Source organism: Neolamprologus multifasciatus, chromosome 5 (genome assembly GCF_963576455.1).
Source record: "Neolamprologus multifasciatus chromosome 5, fNeoMul1.2, whole genome shotgun sequence".
Classification (NCBI taxonomy): domain Eukaryota; kingdom Metazoa; phylum Chordata; class Actinopteri; order Cichliformes; family Cichlidae; genus Neolamprologus; species Neolamprologus multifasciatus.
In genome coordinates, this window is record NC_140443.1 from 16,824,879 (window position 1) to 16,848,039 (window position 23,161).

The 23,161-nt window shown below is 40.0% G+C and overlaps 1 protein-coding gene across 6 annotated transcripts in view; it reads right to left on the reverse strand.

The window, feature by feature from the left end:
* Positions 1-101: 101 nt before the first annotated feature.
* kaznb (kazrin, periplakin interacting protein b) overlaps positions 102-23,161 on the reverse strand; it is a 150,212-nt gene continuing 127,152 nt past the window's right edge. For 4 of the 6 annotated variants that reach the window (XM_085160116.1, XM_085160115.1, XM_085160117.1 and 1 more), the window contains 13 exons: positions 15,563-15,754; positions 13,336-13,472; positions 11,741-11,911; positions 10,287-10,467; positions 10,006-10,139; positions 8,313-8,436; positions 5,593-5,783; positions 5,349-5,467; positions 3,280-3,511; positions 2,978-3,079; positions 2,346-2,512; positions 2,132-2,228; positions 102-1,839 (listed from right to left, as the gene is read on the reverse strand). In XM_085160116.1, coding sequence (XP_085016242.1) covers positions 1,678-1,839; positions 2,132-2,228; positions 2,346-2,512; positions 2,978-3,079; positions 3,280-3,511; positions 5,349-5,467; positions 5,593-5,783; positions 8,313-8,436; positions 10,006-10,139; positions 10,287-10,467; positions 11,741-11,911; positions 13,336-13,472; positions 15,563-15,754 — 2,009 coding nt within the window. In that variant the 3' untranslated portion in view covers positions 102-1,677. Of the gene's footprint in view, positions 1,840-2,131; positions 2,229-2,345; positions 2,513-2,977; positions 3,080-3,279; positions 3,512-5,348; positions 5,468-5,592; positions 5,784-8,312; positions 8,437-9,977; positions 10,140-10,286; positions 10,468-11,740; positions 11,912-13,335; positions 13,473-15,562; positions 15,755-23,161 lie in introns of those variants that run through there. The other 2 variants (XM_085160119.1, XM_085160120.1) reach the window with 2 other exon arrangements.

Here is a 23,161-nt window from a genome sequence, read left to right on the forward strand (position 1 = left end):
TGAGGGCCCTGTTCTTCAATCTGAAGGAATTTAGGCTAAAATACTTTTTTCAGGTTACAAGAAGCTGGTTTAGTCTCGTCAATCTAATCTGATTCTCTCAGCCTCCTTTAGGATTGGTTTGTTAATCCCAAATATAAGTTCATGGGAAAAGTTATGGAGAGGCATAATACTGGCTGAATGCTGAGCATGTGATTGCACTAACAGAGGGAGAGGAGCTGAGACAATAGGCTTTTAACAAAAACTGGAAACATCCTTGCTTCTGACCTGTCATTTCCCAGTGATCCCAATTAAATACGATCCGTGGCACAGCTTCATTGTCAGTTCATTGTTTTCTTTTTCTTTTTCTACAGCCTGCCACTTTATGTTATGATCTCTGGCAGATGATAGTAACAGTGGTAATGACCAAAGTGGCATTGCATGACAAGTTAAGCATCATGCTTTCCTTTTTTTTTTTTTTTTATATGGCACAAGTATTGTAAAGGCTTCTGCAAAGGACAGGCCTGGGCCTCCTCTCTCCTCCAGATGCATTTAAGGAGGTAAGACTTTGTTGAAATTGGTTTGTGATCAATTTCTGAGTCAATGGCAGGGTGATTCGGGAGAAGGTGACGAGGTAGATCAAAATAGAGAGATGAGAAAAACCTTTGGGTTTTGTATTTTACTGCCATTCTTCAGGAGTTTAACAGTTTCACAGAGACAAAACACAAAATATTAAACATGAATGAGGGGATGGACATGGTCAGCAGCAATACTCAGGAAGGCTGTGGGGTTTAGAAGATGCTCAGCTGGTACTGAGGCTGAAAGTCAGAGCAGAATTGAGAATCATCTCATTAGCTTCTTGTCCAAAAACCATTATTATTACACACAAGATTTACCATCTCAAAGCTCTTGTAGTACACCTGTGAATGCCTCTAAAACTGAATACTAATTTACAGTCCTTTGACTTATGATTGGTAATTTAAATGTACTTTGTAAGTTGCAAAAAACCCCACATCACCTTAATTGCACTCCAGATGTCTCTGTTCTGTACATTTTTCTGTGATTTTAGAAACATCCAGTCAACAAATCCAGTGTTCATGTCTGGTTAACTGGGTTAGCCATGTATGAAGAACAGGGCCCTCATCTGTTCTGAATAACAGCTGATATGGGCTGTATCTTTACACTAAAAGTAAGTTATAACAACTTTTCTTTTGTCATTAACAGAGTTTTTCACTTGCAGCTTAAAAAAACAAACATGTTAAAAAGTAGCAGTAATAAATAGTAACAGTGCTGTGAAGATCATATGGACCTGTGTAATATAAGGCATTAAAAGAGCACTAATTTCAATTATATAACTGTGTGAAGCCTGTTTTAAGCCTTCTCTATCATACAAATATGATTTTCCAATAATATATAAAAGTCTTGGAATACGTAGTTTAAAAATAAATTAAAATAAAAAAATGAAACTAGCTATTAAGTTATCTTCCTCTCAAGTCCATCAGGTCACAATGATAAAGTTTGTTTGTCTTCAGTAAATGCTTCTCTAAAGATGTCAGATTGCTAAATCGAGTGGCATACCCCTTTAAGGCATTCTCTTCCTATAATTCTAGTGTGGCTCAGTGTGAGTGTCTCTCAGCTGTAAACAACTGCAACACAACAAAAATGTAAACAATGGTTAAGATCTCGATGGCTGAGGCTGGTTCAGACGTTGGTGATTTCGACACTCTTGTAGGTGTGCATCGGGCTGCCTTTGGCTCGGGGAACCGCCTGAACTCTGGCCTCTCTGGGCAGAGAGCTGCAGCTGCCGTGGAAGCCCAGGCTTCGCTCCACAGAGTGGCTGTTTGCTCGTAACCTCAGCGGACTCTGGGGAAAAAAAAAATCAAAAAGGCTGAAAACAGAATATGGAGTTTCTTTAAAGATGAGACATTTGCCTGTTTAGAAAACGTTATCAGCTAAAAAGTAATTAGTGTTTATGATGGTCTTATATCAGAATCCTCAGTTTGAATCTGACCACAAGACTTTAGTAGCCAACTACTGATTCTTCTTTTCTTATTCTAGTGTACTCACATACTTAGTATATATCTAAACATGTGACATATCAAAAAGGTTCGGCACAGCACTGCACATTTCAGTCTTTATAAAGTTTGTCTAATACCTTTCCGGATCTTCTTATAGACATCCTCTCATCAGCAAAACGGTTAACAGCGACAGGAGAGGAACAACCAATCACCTCAGTGTCCTGCTCAGTATTACTATAAACATAAGGTGTTACAAGACGTTGTTGTTTGTGATTGCATCCAAGAATATATACATACAAATGTATTTACAGGATAGAATATGAAGGTATGCAAGTAGGACTTTTAATCTACCTGAGAGGGACAGCGAGTGACTTCATCTCTTCATACAGGTGCCGATGAAGCATGTGTTTGTTGCTGGGGATGCCCAGGGCTTTGGCCATGGCATCTGTGTCGAAAGACTGATCCAAAGCCATCACTGCACCATGAATCCCTTTACCCTGAAGATTGTCTGCAAACTCCTGAGCAACGCAAGAGAGAAGCGTTGGATTAAGATGATGCAGTTTGCTCAGTGTGCTCATCAGTGAGTGTTAGCTGAAAAATAACTAACCTTGCAGAAATCGCTCCCTTGTCTTAAAGTTTAATTTGGTAGCAATTACAAGTACACAACAAAAAAGCTTTTAAAAACAGTTTTGGTTTGTCTTTGTGGGTCATAATAAGTGTTCACCACATGTTGCCCAAAATAAGTATGTCGGTATATTGCAGAACTAAAAAAAACCCTCACGCTGTGTGGTCTATTCCCCATTACTGAGTGTACACTACTGTTATTCTTCTGTATTCTTTCAGTGGTGTGAGGCTTCAAAGAAACAAAGCTATCATTATTTTTGAGGGATTCTTAAAAACCCATACTTTGTGGTATCTGGTTCCAGTCTGGCAAAGAAATCTCCAGCGCAGAGGGGAATGCCATCACTGACCGCCCCACCCACCTTGAGGTCGATGTCTCTGATCCACTTCATCACTCGGTGACATGTCCAAACAATGGGATCCCAGTTTTGGTGCTCGCATTTTGTCCGCCGTGCCTGCAGGGCCTTTAAAAACACCACACAAAGATAGCAGCACTAATGTGGCAGAGGCCAATGAGATAATGGAGCATTACAGGCTACTGTGTGACTCCAGCTACCGCAGATAAGCATGTAGTTTTGTCACTGTAGCTGAGTGAAAGTCAGGCAGTGATCAAAGAAAGATGCTGAATAACTCCAGTCATGAATCTGTTATCATATAGTCTGACCTCTTTATCAAAGCTGAGCATCTGCAGCAGCTGGATTCCCAGAAGTAGACTGGTCTGATGGAACTGGTCACTGATGTTGAGAAATTTCTCCAGGTCTCTGCGGTTCAAAGAGTTAAGCACTCGTCCATCCACCAAGTGAGACTGAAAGGTCTGGGAGTACTGAGTCAGTCCGACATCACTCAGCCATGATGTTGCAACCCAGTGATGGTCCATCTCAGATGCTTTTGATAATCTGTGATCAGCAATATCAAACAATAACATTTTTTTTTAAATACATCATATTTCATGCACTCCTTATGTTGTTTTACTCAAATGCATTATATCTATATATACATATACACACTACCAGTCACACTAAATAGTATCTATTTTCATGACTATTTACATTGTGGATTCTCATTGAAGGCATAAAAAGTGAGAAATAACTCAAAACATGTTTAACATTTCAGATTCTTCAAACTATCCACCCTTTGCTTTGTTTACTGCTGTGCACATTCTTGGCAATCTTTCAATGAGCTTCATGAGGTTTGTCACCTGAAATGGTTTTACAACAGTCTTGAAGGAGTTCCCAGAGATGCTGAGCACTTTTGCCATCACTCTGCGATCCATCTCCTCCCAAACCACCTCGACTGCGTTTAGGTTTGTGGAGGCCAGGCCATCTGGCGCAGCACTCCATCACTCTCCTTCTTGGTCAAATAACCCTCACACAACCTGGAGGTGTGTTTGGGGTCATTGTCCTGTAATGACTCCATCCCCAGTCCATCATTACTGACCCCAGTAATGATGGACTGTCGTTTCTCTTTACTTAGCTGATTGGTTCTAATAATATGACATAATATGAATTGTAACAGTTGTCGAATAGGGCTGTCATCTGTGCACAAACCTGACTTCTGCACAACATAACTGATGGTCCCAACCCCATTAAGAAGGCAAGAAAGTCCACAAATGAACCCTGACAGGGCACACCTGTGAAGTGAAAACCATTTCAGGTGACTACATCATGGAGCCCATTGAGAGAAGGCCAAGGGTTTGGAGTGCTGTCAGCAAAGCAAAGGATGGCTACTTTGAGGAATCTAAAATATAAAACATATTTATAGTTATTCTTTCTTTTTTCTTTGCTACGTAATTCCATTAATCCTGCTTCATATATTTGATGTCTTGAGCATGTATCTACAATGTAGAAAGTAGTAAAAATAAAGAAAAACCATTAAGGTGGAAAATCTGCTACTTATATTCCTTTATTTATCATTTATCAGACTAAGCAAGTAAAACAAGTACAGAAAAGTGTCCTAAAATACACATTTAGGTGTTTATTTTACTTCTCTGTGTCTGAAGTGCATATATACATATTACTGAATATCCTTTGATATAATACCCATGCATATTAAACTTAAAATTTCAGGAAACCCATCTAAATAAAAGTGTCTTGGAAAGTTTCGTGTTGATATCCGTTATTTAAAATATATAATATATATATATTTTTTACAATACATAGCTTTAAAGGCTTCTTATCACACAAGCGTTCTCTTGGCAGACACAGCAAGGAGCTGCTGGGTTCAAAATGAAAGGCCAGCTGAGACCTCTCTTTGTGGAGCTCGCATGATCTCCCTGCACCTGCGTGTGTTAACTCTGTATACTACAGATTCCTCCCAAAGACATGCATGTTAGATTAATTGGAATTCTAGATTGGCCATAGGTGTGAATGTCTCTCTGTGTTAGCAGTCCACCAGATTAGCAACCTGCTCAGGGTGTACCTCGCCTCATGCTCAGTGACAGCTGGGACATGCCCCAGCCTGAACTGGATAAGTGGTAGAAAATGGATGGAGTCGTCTCTCATACTCTGAGCCAGAAATGTCTGCTTCAGTGGCACATATTTAACTCAAAACGTTCCATTTTTATCCCTGTCTGTATATTTTTAAAGACAAGTATGCACGGAGAAAATGAGGATTTTGAGGTCATGTGATTTTTAACCCCCCCCCCCCCAAAAAAAAACAAACAAACAAACAAACAAAAAAAAACAAAAACCCATGACATTAGTTATTCTGCAGTTTTATTTGGCTGTTACTCACCCTTGGTCCCCTTCAGCTCTCCTGTAATCCTCAATAGCCAATCTTATTTTCCTGCGATGAATTGGATTACTGATACCCAGGCCCAGCTCTAAATCATCATCCGTCAGGCCTAGAAGCACCTAAAGAGCAGAAATATAGTTCTCTATCAAACAAACACAACACCTTAACATGTCCATCTGCTAACATCAAACAACATCACACACAGGTAAACAAACAGCAAAAAGCAACATGTACCAAATCATACCTTCCCACTTTTGACGTTTTCGGAGCAGGCTCGGATGTACATGGGCATTCCCATGACAACCTCCAGCCAGGCCTGGACTGCACCTGCCCTCCACAGTGACATGCATGTGTTTCGAGTCAGCTCCGCCTGCTGGAGGCGGTCCAGCTGCTCCTCTCCATCAGACAGGCTTTGCTGTGTGAGGCTATCAGAGTCTGGATTGGTCAGGAGAAGTTACGGTGTGGCATACAGGAGAATTTCAGGGTCAGTTGGATATGAAAATCAAATCAGATTACACATCTGGAGACAATCAGAAGGGAGCAGAACAAAAAGTATTGCGTCTACCTTAAAGTGGAACCATACTGAGCTACATTTGGGATAGTACACTACAGTTTTTTCTGTATATCGAGGAGAAATCTGCACACCAAGATCTTTTCATTCAAGTGAGAACAAAAGAAAATTTGTTATATAACCACTAGATGGCGCCAGATTATCTTACTGGAGACGGCCAGTATCTTTGAATGAACTGTGCTTTGTTTTGTTTTTTTTGTTTTTTTTTAAGTAGATAGGACTGCACATTTAAATGCGTCTAAATAGAAAACAGTAGCTGAATTCAGGAATACAGACGTCTTTTGGTTCTTCTGTGACAGTGTGGTGGTCAGTTCTAAAACTACTGCTTAGTAAAAGACGTTACAACTCTAGTAACTGAGGCATATGAGGAGACTTAAGACCATTAGGATCATGTATTAGAGACAAAGGGATTATTCATAAAACATCATGCTTCTGCCCATCAGCCCCTCATCTAAAAAAAATATAACAAAACAAAAAAACAGGAAACACTGATTCATACCGAACCAACGAATCCAGGATGAACTGATTCGTCTCGACATGCTGAAAAAAAGGCTGCATGCAAATCCCACCATCTTTCAAAAGAGTTTTCAAAAACCAAAGGACACAAACTGGTACTCTTCAATGGACATGATACGTAATATGAATAATCCCCAGAGTGTAAGAAACAGACAGCTGGTAATCACAGATGAGGAGTTACTCACTGGCAGGAGAGAGTTGCCATTAGAAATGGCAGGAGGAGAGGGAGACACACACGTTAGACTGGGACAAAAGAAACAAACAAAAAAACCCAAAAAACCAACCCAACATTACTCATGAAATAGAAAACTGCCACATTGGATTTATTCAGTTAGTGGTTTTATTTTTAAAATAAGATTTCATTTCAATTATAATTCACTTTGAAAATGCTAAAACCTCCTCGACATCTGGCTGCGACAGCTGCAGCAGATAAATATTTGAAGTCACTTCTTGTTTGTCTCATTTCTTTTAAATAAAATAATTCAATAGATTTAATCTTTTATGCAACATTTTCTAAATTACAAACATTTAACAGATTTGCTAGAGCCACATTTGCAAAAAAAAAGGAAAGGAAAAAGGAAAATTATAAAATGAGGAGGGATTCTATACAAATATAAAAAACAAAAAACAGCAAAATAAGGGGAGGATCATGCATTCAAAATGCAAGGAAAAGATAACCTGGTAAAAAAATGGGTAGGGCTACAAAGGAGCAACACAGGATTGCAGAGATTATTAATTTGGTTGGCAATGAATGGATGTCTAACCAAAGCAACACAGAGGGATCATGCACGTGTTTAATGCACATTCGTTCATCTCGTATAGGCACATGTTAGATAGCTCTCTGTAAAAAATGAGTCAGACATAAACAATGTTACGAGGCTAGTGCTAACAGTGATGGAGTGACTGAGTCTTTAAACTTTGGCACTTGCACATGGTTTTGACAGCAGGTGACAGAGGTGCGTCTGAATACGCCTGCTCACATCTACAATTTCTACAGAAGACTGACTCTAGAAACCCTCAATGGCCAGTACGAGAGCATTATTAAAATGATTACTAGATTACAAAATATCTGCAAAAAAACTTCCCTGGTGCCCACAGTGCTGTAAATAAATCATTGTGAGCCAGCATTTATAGGAACGTGATGACAATCCTGTAACAGAATTACCTCTCAACTAGTGTTTTCAAACCAACAGGAAACCAAAAGTCTAGTAATTTATCATTTCTATCCTTTCATAGTAAGATTTGGGCCTGCAAGACTGTGAATAATATGGAAATAAATGTTGCAAAGTATGAAAAAAGCAACTGTAAAAGTAACAAAAACCAAATAGCATTTACAGTAAAACACTAGTTTCACAATAGCTCCTATTTACATATGAACAGCAGTACTTCAAGTCTCCAGTTATATAAAAAAAGCATAAAACATTAAGACAGTTATAATAATACAGCATAAATATGTCTACACGAAAGAAAGAGTAACCCATATATATATATATATATATATATATATATATATATATATATATATATGTATATGTGTGTGTGTGTGTGTGTGTGTGTGTGTGTGTGTGTGTGTGTGTGTGCGCGCGCATGTGTGTAAACATATGTACATATGCATACATGTACAACTATAAATATATATCTAATTTACAAACATACAATTTTAGGGCAATATACTGTACATTTATGGTGATAGCAGTGACTTTAAGGGCTTTTCTTTAAAATTCAAAATCCTTCGCCTCCAGATAAATCCACAGACAGTCTTCACTCACAGTTAAAGCCAAGAGGATATCTACAAAAACTCAACACACACATGCACTCACACACTCAGCATCACCAGTCGGCATCCTCCTCTATGTAATAATCAGGGGTGGCTGTACCATCAAACAAGCCAGGATCCAGTGACTTGCGCTGCTTGCCCCGAGCGAACACCCTTGATAGGGATCCCAGTGTCATCTTTTCCTTCTTCTTCTTCCGCTTCTGGTCCTCAAGGTCCTCCATAGACTGAGTAAGGAGATAGGAAAGCTGCGTTAATCAGCTGCCTTAAAGCCACACTGTAGTTGCACATTTTTATAAACTTTCATGACGAGTAAGGAGAGAGATGTAACCAACTGGATCCAGACAAATACCAAAGCTTTTTGTCATTTGTCATTTCAGCCTGAATTTACGTTGCATTTTAAATTTTTATTTTATTTTTATTTTTTCCAGCATTATGCATAAAATTAGCCTTATGTCAAAAGTTGTTTATTGTTTACTTCTTTGGATCTGGCTGTAAAAAGCGAGTGAATTCAACCAGAGACTTAACTGCTTCTTCATTTAACTTCATGTTAAATACACTATATGAACAAGAGTACCAGGCTGCCTGCATATTACACTTACAGGAGCTGCTCAACCATGAAAACCGTAGCCTCGAAGCGCCCGGTGCACAGTTTTTATGCTCCAGAGGAGGAACGCTGGGGACTTTTATGCACCCATTATTTAAGTTTACATGATCTGTCACTTTGAGGCCAAGTCACCAGTTTGCCATACCAGTCTATAATATTACTTACAGTTGATTGTTATATATCTAGCAGGGAGGACATTTAACCAGTTGACTTGTTACAATGATGTCATGCTTTTATATTAACAAGCCTGAATGGGACTGAAAAGAGAATTCAAAGATAAAGAGGTTCGGCCCAACATTTTCAGTTTTATAGGTTCAGGTTTCTACTCATCTTAAGAATAAAATTATATTTCATATTGAGATGCATGTAGCTATTTTGATGATGTAATAGCATCATTCTTGTTTTGTCCATTTTGAACAACATTTTCTGTATATACATTTGTGTCACTGGCTACAAAGTTTGTGGTTACACAAATATTCACAACACTTTGTGACACATTGGTGTTTGTTATGTTTATTTGCTAAAATGTTTGACATTGTGTCAAATACAGAGTGAAACGCATTCTCTCTTTTTCACGACTGCGAGCAAATTAGTTGTAAAAATTATTGCATGAACACCAAAATAACTGTAAAGCTATCAGAATGGAGGGATTCATTATTAAAAATGATCTTCACATAGAGCAATTTTAACCACAAGAACATTTTTTAAATGGGCTCTCTTATTATGCAGTCTATTTGAATAAGGCTAAGATTTTAAGGGTTTTTAAAAAGCCCAAAAAAGAAAACATGCACACTAGCATGTATAAATATTTAAAAAGGAATAAAGTTATAGCTTGCTTGATTAGAAAATTTTTTTGACCTGGTTTTATGTGCATGTTTGTTTAACAAATGAGGTAATACGTGTTAATTGAAGCTTTCAATGCGCCACTGCTAACCAGTTGCTGATGTTTGCTTCATACTTACTCATATTGAAAGATTAGGCATGAAATACACAGTGCCAAGCTAGTGCAATGCCAAACTGTTGCTTATGAAAAAACAAAAGAACTCCAACACCGACACTGAGCAGGCAAGCAGAGCCCATGAAGCTGACAGTACAGAGGAACAGACAAGAGAAGGCAGAGTGGAGCGAGGCACTAACAGAAGATTGCGGAGGTGTGATTACTTGGTCGAGGGGGCCAGGCAGCTCTTACATTGCAGAGGGAGTGGGTCCGGTGACGAGGTGAGTTGATGTCACTTGGCGTTGACGAGCGGTCTCCATCAGCCGCAGAGGCTTCAGAGATCACGGAAGGCTGACGTGAGTGGCAGGGGCTGATCCTGACCACAGCTGAGGCGTCACACAAACACACAAACACACCGACATTGCAGATTCCCACAGTTAGTATGAGAAGCCTCCTTGAAAAAAACCCTCTGTTAGTAAAAGCAATACCAAGTAGCAAAGAGGCCGCGAGGCAAGGAGGAAAAGAAAACCTACCCTGTCTGTCTGTGGTGTGTCCGTGGTAAAGGGTCTGTTGGCTCTGGCGGATGGCGGCCGTGAGCGGAAGGTCGGCGTGCATCACCCACTCCTGACTGCCGTTCACCACCGGTTCTGTTGGCATAGCCACTGAGTGGCGTTTTGGTACGTCTTTAGTCAGTGTGGCCAGAGACTGCTTTGCCTAAGAAGAAAAATAAATAAATAAATAAATAAATAACAGAAAATTAGCATGAGAGTGAACAGGGACAAAGATGTTAACATTACAGGACTAATTATAATTACAAGGATCAGTATACATGATATAAGATTATACAGGCTATAGTTTATTCCACTGGCTGTGACACTGGACACAGAGTCATTAAGAAGCCCACTTTTTTAAGTTGGAAATCATCAGAATTAATCTCACACGACCAACTGAGTACCAGCTGTTTTTTTTTAATGAAACTCTGAAAACATCTGCCTAATATTTTGCCTCTCCGGGAAACGACATGGGACCTCGGTGAGTGGCACAAGATCCTTCAAGTATTGTGGGTTTCAGGGTGGGGCCTCCGATGACTTGTTTTGACACATCCTTCTGCATGCTCAATCGGATTGTTATCTGTTAGCTTTCGTTGCTCTTTGTTACATTCCTCTTGCCATTCCTAGTTCTGTCGTTTAATGGGTGTGGCTGGGTGCATAACCCTGCTAGTGGAGGCCGCTGCCATCAGGGAGCACGCATTTATTCTGCAGCACTGTGTAACTGGGTGTTACCTGTCAAAGAAACATCCATGGGAATGGCGGGAGCTGAGGAGTTCCAGCAGAGCGCTGCACTGTGACATGATGATCAGTGCTACGTTGTGACTGATCCTTCAAGTATTGTGGGTTTTAAACATTAGAAAGTGCAACAGGATGGTCTATTCCTGAGATATGCTGAAGTTAGAATATAGCCAGTGTTATAAACCAAATGTATTCATCACTTTCCATAGGACTTTATTTATATATTTTTTTACTGAAAGCCTCTGAGAGAGGACAGACTGGAGAAAGTTGAGTTTAGTGGCAGAGAAAGCAACAACATTTTAAAGAAAAGAAGGAGACAATGATATTGTGTGGCTGGGCTGTTTGACAGTGATGCAGCTCTGGCACTGAAGTGCCAACAAATGTGATCTGTGATGGAGCGTGATGTGAGGATCTGTGGGTGGCTGGAACTTGCTGAGGGAGGAGAGAGATTAATGACACACAGACTGACAAGTGTACCTATGAGGGACTGACACAGCAGCACAGAGATAAGGCATGAATTTCTTTCTCTCAAAGCATTAAGCTTTGCTCCAGACTGAGGAAGTGGCATATTGCATGCGTCTGAACTGATATGAACATGTGACCTTCTTTGCATTTGTGCCACGTTTACCAGCTAAGAGTTGAGGTGACTCCGCTGCGGTTTAATAACTTTAGCAAAGTTGTGACTCCGTCCGACTCACCATTGTGAGCTCGGCCTCCAGTTCTTTAATCCTGTTCTCCTTCATATCCAGCTGAGAACGCAGGACGTTGGCCTGCTCTGTGGATTCTTTGGTCTGCCTCCTCAGGTCCCACTTCTCCCTCTCCAGCACGTCCTTCTCCTTTGCCAGGGCTTTCACTGCATCCTCACTCTCCTGCCGAAATCGCACACATACAGTTATCGTGATTTATATCAAAGTCACATTGAATGATTCGAAAATTTTTAAAGTGAAGCAGCACACATCGTGTGTTGCTGTATGGTTTTGAAAAGGGTGGCTGCATGACGGCGACTGTTTTTTTAGTAATTCCAGTTACGGACCGTTGCAACTAAAACAAAGTGATAAGCAAGACAGACTGTTATGTGGTTGTGTGGCTTTATAGACATTTTAGACTTTATTCATGTTTTATGCTGGTGCCTGATTTTATGAAGCAGTTATTACTGTTACATCGTAGAGAAACAGTTAAACCTGTCAACAGTGCTAATTAATATCCGAAGGTGTTTCCACACCTGCGATGTTTAGTCTGTTTAAACTGAACTATACTATATGCGCACAAGTCAGTAAGGGTTGGCAAAGAGGCATGAAAAGATTATAAATTCTCCATGCTCTCAAATAGTCTAGAATGCAACACCTTCATGTTTTTACGCTTGCTGCTCATGCCCCACACACATCTGGTCTATAAGCAGACTGAATGTTCTTACGACACATTGTGGTTCACTTGGATTTTTCTCTGTGTGAAATGAAACCAAACCACAGGGAAAGTTACAAGGTTACAAACCTATCTGCTGATGGGACCACAATAAAATCACTCTAGGTGTGAAAACACTGCTAATTACTAACTATAAGCTTCAGCTTTAGAATGGAAAAAAGAAATTAGAATAAAATATCCAAAAATGCAGCTCTTCATGCCTGAATCTCCATAGACTACAACAATAAATGCCCGACTTCATAACTAAAATAAATATACTTTGTCCACATAACTAATTCTGTCCTTTATGATAACCGTGCAGAGGTAAATTTTTAATGCAACTCATAATCATCAATCAAGCACATGAATGCTGCTAGGATCCAAGTTTACATCCCATTGCACCATTGCTAACAAAGCTAGCTAGCCTTAACTGATAACTTGCCAAAGTGTCACTTCCAGTTCAATAAAAAACAAAAAGACATACCCAAAGTACCAAAATGGCAAAACACAAACCGTGAAGTCACAGTGGCTACATCCATCTTTCATGTACAGTCTATAAATGGGTAGAGCTGTAAAAACACTAACTGTTAACACGGTTAAAAAATACTAAACACTTAAAATCTCTGTACAGCCGGACAAATGAAAAACCGCCCTTTTCACTAGTTTTAAATATAAAATAGATTTAAAGTGAAGTGCTATCAGACTGGTTGAACTTTGTAGAGTTGAAAAACTCGTTTTTATTTTGGTAGAAAACAAAATGTAAGGTAGCCATAATTCAAAATACCCTCACGTGTGGGTTAATTTATTATTATTATTATTTTTTAAATATATACTGACAATTGGGATAGGAATGCAGGCACACAGAGACAGAGACAAAACCTGACAGCGTTACCTTTCGATGCTGGTCGTAGTTGCGTATGAACTCTCGCAGCTGCTCCTCTCTGCTCTCCAGTGTTGTGTACAGCTGCTGCATCTGATTCGCCAAGTCTGCTTTCTCCACCTTCAGTCGCTTACGGTCAGCTTTCATAGCTTCAAAACACAAGCAAACACATTGAGACACTGAGCAGCACATATGTGTCCATCAACAACAGAAAACTGGACAGTAGACAAACAGTAGACAAAGACAAAGCTTTGTAATTACACCACAGAGCCACTAGGTGACACTGTGTCTTCTGTTAATGAGTTACTTTTTCCCTTTCTTTCAGAAGACGGGGCCCAGAGAAAATGATGTGATCATCCCTGAGTCATTCGGTTTCAGGTGGCATGTGGAGTCTTTGTGGACTCATCCTGAAAACAGCGTGATTGGATCTGATTCCCTTCAACTTCATTCACTTTCAGCTCAACGGCAGCGATGCAACTGTGGGTCTTTTGTGCAGGTAGAAACAATACTAACGCACTCATGAGAGCCCAGGTTCACCAGGTAGACAAAACTGGAAAAGTGGAACCTGCACTTTCCATAACTGCACATGTCATTCAGGGTGCATTCCTCCTGTCAGTGTTCAGCGTCCTCGCATTTATCATACAGCATCTAAACCTGTTTTGCCACAGTTACATGACGGTTTACAAGCCTGCAGTTTACCACTGTGAGCTGTTGAAAGGACCGCACAAAGGTAGAACATTAAACTAAAAACAACTGCCTGGGTTTCAAGCAGGACTGGCTTTGCTTTTTGTAAAAAGATATAAACATAGTGGTGTTGCATAATAATAAAAACAGAACACCCCTAACACATCAGTGTCAGAGCGAAGCTCTTCGCTCATGATCGATGGACGTTAATTAAAATGAGGTGAACCTGGAGTTGACTTGGCTGCTCATCAGCTCGGGATGACTAATGTTTCAACTTAGCCACATAAAGAGAGAGATTACCTGCTCATTTTAATTTATGCCCCAGAAGAATGACTGGAATTTTACTATTATGGTAATTGGTCTGCTGTTACTTGTGAATGATTTTGATGAATGTGAAAAATGCTGTTGAGTTAATGATTTACACCCACTGCTTTGATCCATGAATCATTCGTATTTGCTTGAAAAAGATGAATCAACATATGTTGCTCTAGTAAAGAGAAGCTAATCCCAAAAAGTAATTTTGATAGTTAATGCACACACACCCACACACACACACACAACAAGAATCTGAGAGCCAAAATTATAGTAAACAAATGCAAAAATGGAAAACACCCAGCTATTTGGCATGCTTGTTCTTAAGAGTCCGTAAAGAACATGATAACTCTTAATGTATAGAGTTGAATATAAAACCACGGACAGTAAGAGATATACTGTCTAGATATAAAACATTTAAGTGAGTCGTTTATTCAAAGAAAACCTGGTAGATGCAGAAGTATAAATGGATACATAGTTATTTTATAGATTTTCATACAAACTGTGTTTTTTCCTCAAAGCTGTGAAACAGAAAGTAAACACAGTCATTTCTAACGTTTTATGTCTCAGCAAAGATAGATAAAAACATTTCCAAACAACCTCAAGTCCATCATTTCTACAGAGAGAAAGATTATTCACATGTGGAAAACATTCAAGCCAATCTTCCAACAAGTGGATATCCCACGCAAATGCCCCCACCCCTCCCCGAAAAAGATTGTGAATTTCAGATTGTGAAACGCTCAGAGAAACTTCAAAAAGGCCAAAAGCTTCATATCAGACTCCCCAGGCCACAGTTAGCAAGTTAAATATTTTATAAGTTCATGGCACTAAGACGCATTAAGACAAACCACAAGAATTCTGGAACAATTTTCATGGGCAGATGAACCTATTGGACCATGCACCCACCACTGTATATGCTGCCTGGAAACATTTAATTGAACCAATTACTGTGAGAAAGCACAATGTAGAAGACGTTTTGTACGAATACAAAAAAAAATATTTTGTAGATCATTTTGATGTCCCAAATGTTTGTCATGTAATGGAAAAAAAAATTTATACTGTCTGCTTTTGTTTGGTAAGACAAAGTGGATTTCATTCAATTACAAGATATTCTGGCTTGACATAACATCCCCATGAAAGCTTGGACAGCTGTATTTGCTGTACATTTGAAGTAGGTAGGTGCTGGAAACACGGGGGTTCTGGTAGATTAGACAAGACGACAAGATGTCTGTTTGCTTCTGACCTTGTAAGGCCTCCTTGGCACGGTCCAGCTCCTGCTCCTTGTCACCCAGCTGCACACGGAGCTCTGTGGCAGAAAGCAGATTGGCAGAGCAGCCGCCCTGGGTCTCCTCCAGGTCTTTAGTCAACATGTCCTTCATTTGCCTCAGCAGGTGGACCTCCTCTTGGAGCTGGACCACCTCTTCACGCAGCAACACTGAAGGAGAGAAAGAGTTTGCAAATTTAGATTATGTGTAGAATAAATATGGAGGGTAAGTGTGCAGAAAAAAATGAGAAAGGAGGATGGAAATAAAAGAGTAAAATACAGGGATGTCCAAAAGGGGCAAAATATGCAACAGGAAATGGAAAAATATGAACTAATAACAAAATTGATAAAATTCTTCAATACATTAAACCACAAAAGTTACAGCTTCCATTCAGATGTTGCCAGAGGTGTTGCAGAAATGTAGTTACATGCTGAGTGACAGACTCAGGTCTGGCACTGGTGATGGCAGTACGCAAGAGACAGCAGCCTGATAAGACTTAATAAAATATAAGCGGCACACACTCGGGCTGTGCTCCTCTGTGCCATATTTTCCCTCAGCTGTGCAATGCCTCATAACCCTCAGGGGAAACAGGCAAGCAAACATGAGCAGGGAACTAAGGCGAGGACACAGCAAACTGAAGAGCGAACGCAGTGGCACAAGCTGGTGGACACATTTGTAAAGCCAGAGGACAGAAACAATGAAAAAGTCCATTGAAGGAAACCTGTACTAGCAAAAGTGTCACAATGATTTATACTGTGCACATAAAGGGTAGAAGGTCTGTTCCAGGAGAACGCAAGAACAAAGACAGATGAAATACGCAGTCAGCCAAAACATTTCAGCATAGAATAAAACCTGCAAACGCAATGATAGATTTGTAATTTCCCCCCAAAATAACTCAATACCATAGAGCGCTACATAAAGAAAAAAAAAAAGCTATTTGGATCTTATAAGGGATGATGGGTTAATAAATCACGAGTTAAATAAGCAGAAAATTAGTCAAAAAACTGTTTGATTAACAATTTTTCTTGTTAAAAAAAGTGATTTATCACCTTAGTAGATATGCTCGAAAGCATAAGCAACTTTTGACATTTTTCAGACAAAACAAGTTTTAAGGTCCAGGAAAATATGCTGGGTGACTTCTGTTGGGAATCCGACAGACAAAAAATTAATTAACAAATCAGTGAGAAATTGTTAGTAGTTAGTTTACTTTCTGTTGCATGAATAAGAATCTGCAATCAAGCTAGCGTCACTCAAGGCTCTGATGTTAACTTCAAAGAAAAGTTAAATGTCTGATAGATGACTGTGTCAAAAGAACAACAGCAAACGCACACACACACGAAAACATCATGGGCCTTGGGAACAGGAATTCAGAGGTAACCCCGATTTAACCCCATGTTAAACTGAGAGCACATACACTGGAAAAACGGTGATGATCCAGAACGCATGACTGGAAAAAAAACAAACATACCATGGAAATGATCCAGCAGCTATAGAGTTGTTTCAGCCTGGATCGATAAGCTCAACTAACCATCGAGGAATGTCATTCGTAGAGCAATATACATCAATATTTAAAGTAAAGAAGTGGAGTGCTCCCTAATTTTTAAGGCAATGCCTTCAAAACGTTGCATAAAACTATAAAGAGAGCCGAAGTCAACGTGAGGAAGCCTGCATCAGAGGAAAAAAGAGAGACGGTCTTAGCAGGCCTGCAGCCAGACGTGGGGCTGCAGCATCTCCGATAAGAGAGGAAGGGACAGTCCATCGGTCTCTGTCAGCGCGGGACTCTGGAAGCACAGCGGGCAGCTCTGTGCTGCATGTGACAAAAAGAGTTTGTTTTGTCAGAGAGAGCAATCTCTCATGGCATTCTTGCAGCTTAAATCCATTTATTCATCTGTTTACCTGCAGGCTCTCCTATTTTTGTCACGGGAGCCCGGCAGCTGCTTTTGATGACACTGGACAGAATTGGACATTATTTCTGAGGACGCTTTATATTTGTTTCGCTGCGATGTGGATGCTGATCGACTCTTGTTATTAGCTGTCAGTTTGGAAATCGCTGCATTGTAGTTGCCAAGTATTAGCATCATTACACGCTTGTGTTATATCCATTAAGCTGTAACTCAATAACAAAGTGTGAGCATTTTGTCCTAAGGGTATCTACGGTGGATTTAGTGAGAAATGTGTTTAACTTACAAAGAATCAATAACACATTTCTCCCAAATCCAATTTTGCATTAATTTTCAGCATCATCCTCTTTTACAATTAAATACACCGACTCACACAGCAGACACAGGCTAAAATACACAGAAATGGACCTGCAGGAGGTTTTTTTTCTTTTTAACAACTCAAATTGTGGTAAAACTTGAGGAAAAATAAAAGTTAAGACTTTATCTGCAGATGTATGTGATTGTTTCACATCTAAAAAGAGTGAATGGACATAAAGAAAAGGGTGCCGACAGAGGCGAGCCATCCATTGCCTGTACCTACAGATAACTCACCTCCATATACACTGTTTTATGCAATCTAAAAAAGCAATTTAAACTGACAGGAGTCATATAAGCCACACAAAGCAGTATGCGCTCTGAGCTTTGAGTGGTTGTGCAGAGAGCTTGGCAAAGCTATTAGTGTCCTCCCACATAAGAAGAGAACCCACTCTCTTCCTACTCAGCAGCGTCCCATTCAATGAACTTCTCATCCAAGCCTCCCATTAGTTTGTCCATCAAAGCCAGTCAGTAGCAGGTCAATCTCTGTCCCTTTTCCTTGCATAGCAGAGCTATTAAAACCCAGCATGCACACACACACACACACACACACAGCTGAGGAGAGCGCATATAGTAGCTGTAGGCTTATGATGAGGTGTTAGAGAAAGCAGAGGCACCGGGAAGGTTAAGTGGGTGTTGGAAATGTGTTGATTGGTGGTCAAAGACCTGAACTAGTCTCCTGTGAACCATATGCAGGATTAAAGTGGCCTCATTTGTATACATGACTGATCAAAGATGCTTAACGTGCACTACGGTGGAATATTAAACTTGGATGAGAAAGTCCATTTAAAGCTAATGCTCTTGTTGCATTTTAAAAGCAGTTTGTGTCTCACTATTCTCAATGCACGAAAAATGTCCCGGTTAATAGAAGGAGGCCACAAACCGAATAGAAAAAAAAAACATGGTAGAAGTAGTTCCAGAGAACTTTAAATGTGAGGCTCGTGGATTAAATATAAATGGAAAATATTTCTCATGAGACATCTAAACACATTTTCCAGGACTCATGGGGATAGATATACTCTATTTTCAATTGGGCTTACAATTTTCCTTTTTGATAAAGCATATAGTTAGGGCTGAATCAGATGACCCTGAATCCTCCTTTAGTTACGCTGCAATAAGCCTGGGCTGCTGGGGGCTTCCCATGATGCACGAGTGTATGAGTTTCTTCTTCACTCACTATGTGTTTATACACCACTCTGCAGTTAAACTTTAGTTATCATTAACCTCGGACTCTCTTCCACAGTGTATATTTCATCCTGTCTTCCTCCCATCACACCTGACAGGTCACAGCAGATGACCGGCTTTTCCTGGGCCTGGTTCTGCTGGAGGTTTCTTCCTGTTAGGGGGATTTTTTCCTTACCACTGTCGCCAAGTTTTTTCCCAGCAGGAATGGATTCATTTCTGGGGGACTTTCTCTATTATTATAGCATAGATGTTACAATGTTACGATATGTTACATGTTACAATACAAATCCCTTTGAGGCAACTGTTGCTGTGGTTTGGTGCTGTATAAATAAAATTGAATTGAACAGATCACATGATAGGGTGGGGCTAGGCTTCACAATGGATTCACAATCAACCTTGGCTGATTGTGACCCACACCTTTTTTCACATAGCGTGGGTGTGATTAGGAAGAGGATAAATAGGGGGTCCATGACCCTCTTGGGGACACTCCCATAGGGCTTAAAATCTGGGACTCTCCACCAGTTGCTCTTAGAACTCAAGAAGCTTCTTGGATGAGAGGTGAAACGTCTTCAGGGACTACAGACACCTTCTTTCCAAGCTCTTTAGGCTCCAATGACCTGGATGCCTGAGAACCTTCACAGACGAATTGAACAGATATCTCAAACCTGCAACAGCCCTTGCGGCTAGCTGCTAGCATGGTAACATTTCTGTAATTTGGGTGTACTTGTACCTTTTAACAAAGCACTTTTGTTCCACAAGATATCATAAAGAGCAGCCTCTCCAGCAGCATGGCATATTTTTAAGCAAAACCATTAGAATGACATTTGTCAGTCGAGCAGGGCGTCAAAAATCTCTGCAGTGACAGCAGCTAACCATTCTGCCTTGAGGAGCTATGATGTGCATGGTTGTCATTTTTCTGCCTTGGTCTTCCTGCCAATTCAGATTTGTGTAATTTAAAAGTACAGTATACAAGACAAACCCAGAGGCAGTGGTGCTGGCTGTTCTTCTCCTCTAATCTCTCAGGTACAGTAAGTGAAAACAGCTGAGCTGGATAACGAGGGAACACGGAGCTTTCTAAGATCTTTACCACACATGCTGTAGTACCCCACACCTCTCTCTTAAATACCTGCTGAACCTTCATTAAGGAGCGTAGGTGGGTTTTCTGAGATTTTCACTTTAGGCTCTAAGGGATCACCTTTTCTTGTTTTTAAAAAAAAAAATGTAACAAAAAAATTTATGTGACAGCTTCATGGCAGAAAAATCAAGAGGAGGCCGTTCAGTCTGGTTGAACAGCTTTAGCTTCCATGGAACAAACATGTTGGCAAGACACTTGTTAAAAATATGAAGGAAGTTATTCCTGCAGACAAAGAAGATCCGGCCAAAATTTTCAAATCATTTTCCTGCATGAGTTCTTATTAAGCTACGAGTGCAGCACCACACAAAGTGCAAACCACAGCTTTGGCTTCTTTTAGAAGATTAGTATTGAATTAGAATAGAATAGCTTCTTATTGTCACCATTACAAGAACAATGAAAGGCAGTTTGGCATTTCTCCATGTGTGTGAAGTACACAATAGCGTAAGTATTTACACAATAACAGACAAATTTACACAAGAAAGATATGTACAAGTTATACATACACCTGCAAACATACACGCACATACATACATATATGAATTAGAGATGGACCGATCCGATATTACGTATCGGTATCGGTCCGATACTGACCTAAATTACTGGATCGGATATCGGAGAGAAATAAAAAATGTAATCCGATCCATTAAATATCAAAAAAGCACCTCACAAAACTTGGCGACATGGCGAGCCGGAGCAGTGTGGTCACATGATAGAGCGGCTGCGTGTATTTGTAGCCTGCTAGCAAACATTTCATCTCCGAGGAAGTTATCTCAGAGAGAAGTAAAGCAAGTGTGTAAGTTCATCTCTGAATGTTTGTAAAGCATTCCCGCGTTAAGCTTAACAACCGATATATAGAGCAACTGCCTCTTCTCTCTCTCCTGCTGCTACTTCAATCGTGAAACTGCTTAATGATCAGCTGATCGGCTTTTCTGTCGCGAGTCCGTCTCTCTTCTTTGTTTTTGGCCCACTTCTCACCAGAAAGAGGAAACCAGCGGCTGAACAACAGCAGCACTATTAAGCTTGATAAGCTGTTGTTAGAATTTATTTAATATTACTTTCTACACCAGGATCTTTTTCTATGCAGCTGACGGCTGGTAACTGTGCAGGGGCGGATCTAGCAAAGTTTAGCCAGGGGGGCCGATAGGGCATGAACAGGCAAAAGGGGGCACAAAGACATACTTTTCTTTCTTATTCTCATTTAAAATATCTAGCTTTTAATTATTTAATAATTATCTGAATCTTACAACCAAAGTTTTAATCTGTTGTAAAATGTATAGAAGTCCATTACTGTATATAGTAACTGTTAAGTCTAATATACCCTAGTACTTTTTAGTAGTAGTACTTTTTCCTTTGGGAAGGTACCATCTGTGCAGTCTGTAATTCTGTTGAAGAAAGATGTTGAATCTATTTAATTATTCTTGAAAAATAATTTATTTCTGTGAATTTTTTTCACCCTGCATCAAATTAAAGTTGATTACATTGATTAAGCATCATGAGGAAGAGGGTGGTTCCCTATTTTATTTTGCTGGGAGTTTGCAACCCTATTAGTTAGGTTGCTTAATATTTCTGCTAAGTACTCTTTAAAATACCAGAATAGGGAGGATGGGGTAGGTTTAACTTTATTAGATTGATCAGTGTTGCTGATCTATGAAATATTTTGGGTGCAGTGTGGTTCTTTTTTTTTTTTTTTTTTTTTTTTTTTTTTTTTTTTTTTTTACATACAGGTATAACAGAATAGCTTTAGTGTTGTTGTTGTTTTTTAACTTGAGTATGAACTTATACAAAAAGCAGCAAGATATTAAAAAAAACAGTTTTACTGATTAAAAAACACACTATATCGGATTCATATCGGTATCGGCAGATATCCAAATTTATGATATCGGTATCGGTATCGGACATAAAAAAGCTGAAGTCTGCCAGTATAGATGTTTCTGAGGGGGGTTAGTGAAGTGCCGATTGCCCACTCTGCTGCCCTCACCACCCGCTGCAGTTTCCTCTTGTCCTCCGCGGTGCAGCAGTTGAACCAGAGTGTGCAGCAGTAAGTCAGAAGGCTCTCGAAGGTGGAGCGGTAGACGTTTACTAGTGGTCTTTGGGGTAATTGGGCCTGACGTAGTTTCCTGAGGAAGTACAGCCTTTGTTGTGCTTTCCCTACCTGGTGGGAGATGTTAAGGTAAGGTCAGCCAAGATGTGGACTCCGAGAAACTTAAAGCTTTCTACCCTTTCTACCTCCTCCCCATCAATGTAGAGGGTAGAGTGCTCAGATCACTCTGTTCTTCTGAAGTCGATTACCATCTCCTTGGTCTTGGATGTGTTCAGATGCAGGTTGTTGTCATCAGACCATCGCTTCAGATGCTGAACCTCTTCTCTGTAGGCTGAATCATCGTTGTTGTCAATCAGTCCTATGATGGTGGTGTGGATTGGTGAACAGTCATGGGTGAAATGTGAGTATAAGAGGGGACTGAGGATACACCCCTGTGGGACACCCACATTCAGAATGAGGGTGGAGGTGGTGTGCTCTCCCATTCTGACGTTCTGGGGTCTGTTGCTCAGGAAGTCCAATATCCAGCTGCACAGTGAGCTGCTGAGTCCTAAGTTGCTTAGTTTATTAACCAGTTTGTGGGGTTGAACTGTATTGAAGGCAGAGCTGAAGTCCACAAACAGCATTCTAACATAGGCGTTACGACTGTCCAGGTGTGTGAGGGCTGTGTGAAGAGCTGTTATTATTGCGTCCTCTGTCGATATATCACAGTGTGTCAACATGTTTAAACAGAGCATATTACGGGGAGAAAAACTGCAGCTTTTTTTTCAATAATCAGAAAAACTGTAGAGCATCAAGGCATTTTGTTTACTTCTGAAGATCATGCACTGTCTTTTTCCACTCAGTTGAGTCCCTTACTGTTTATGCACAGCTATAATATGATATCTGTAATGCAGGAAATGTGCAGGGAATTGGAGCTGAATGATGAAAACCGTAATGGCTTTCTAGAGAAAGCACTGAGAGA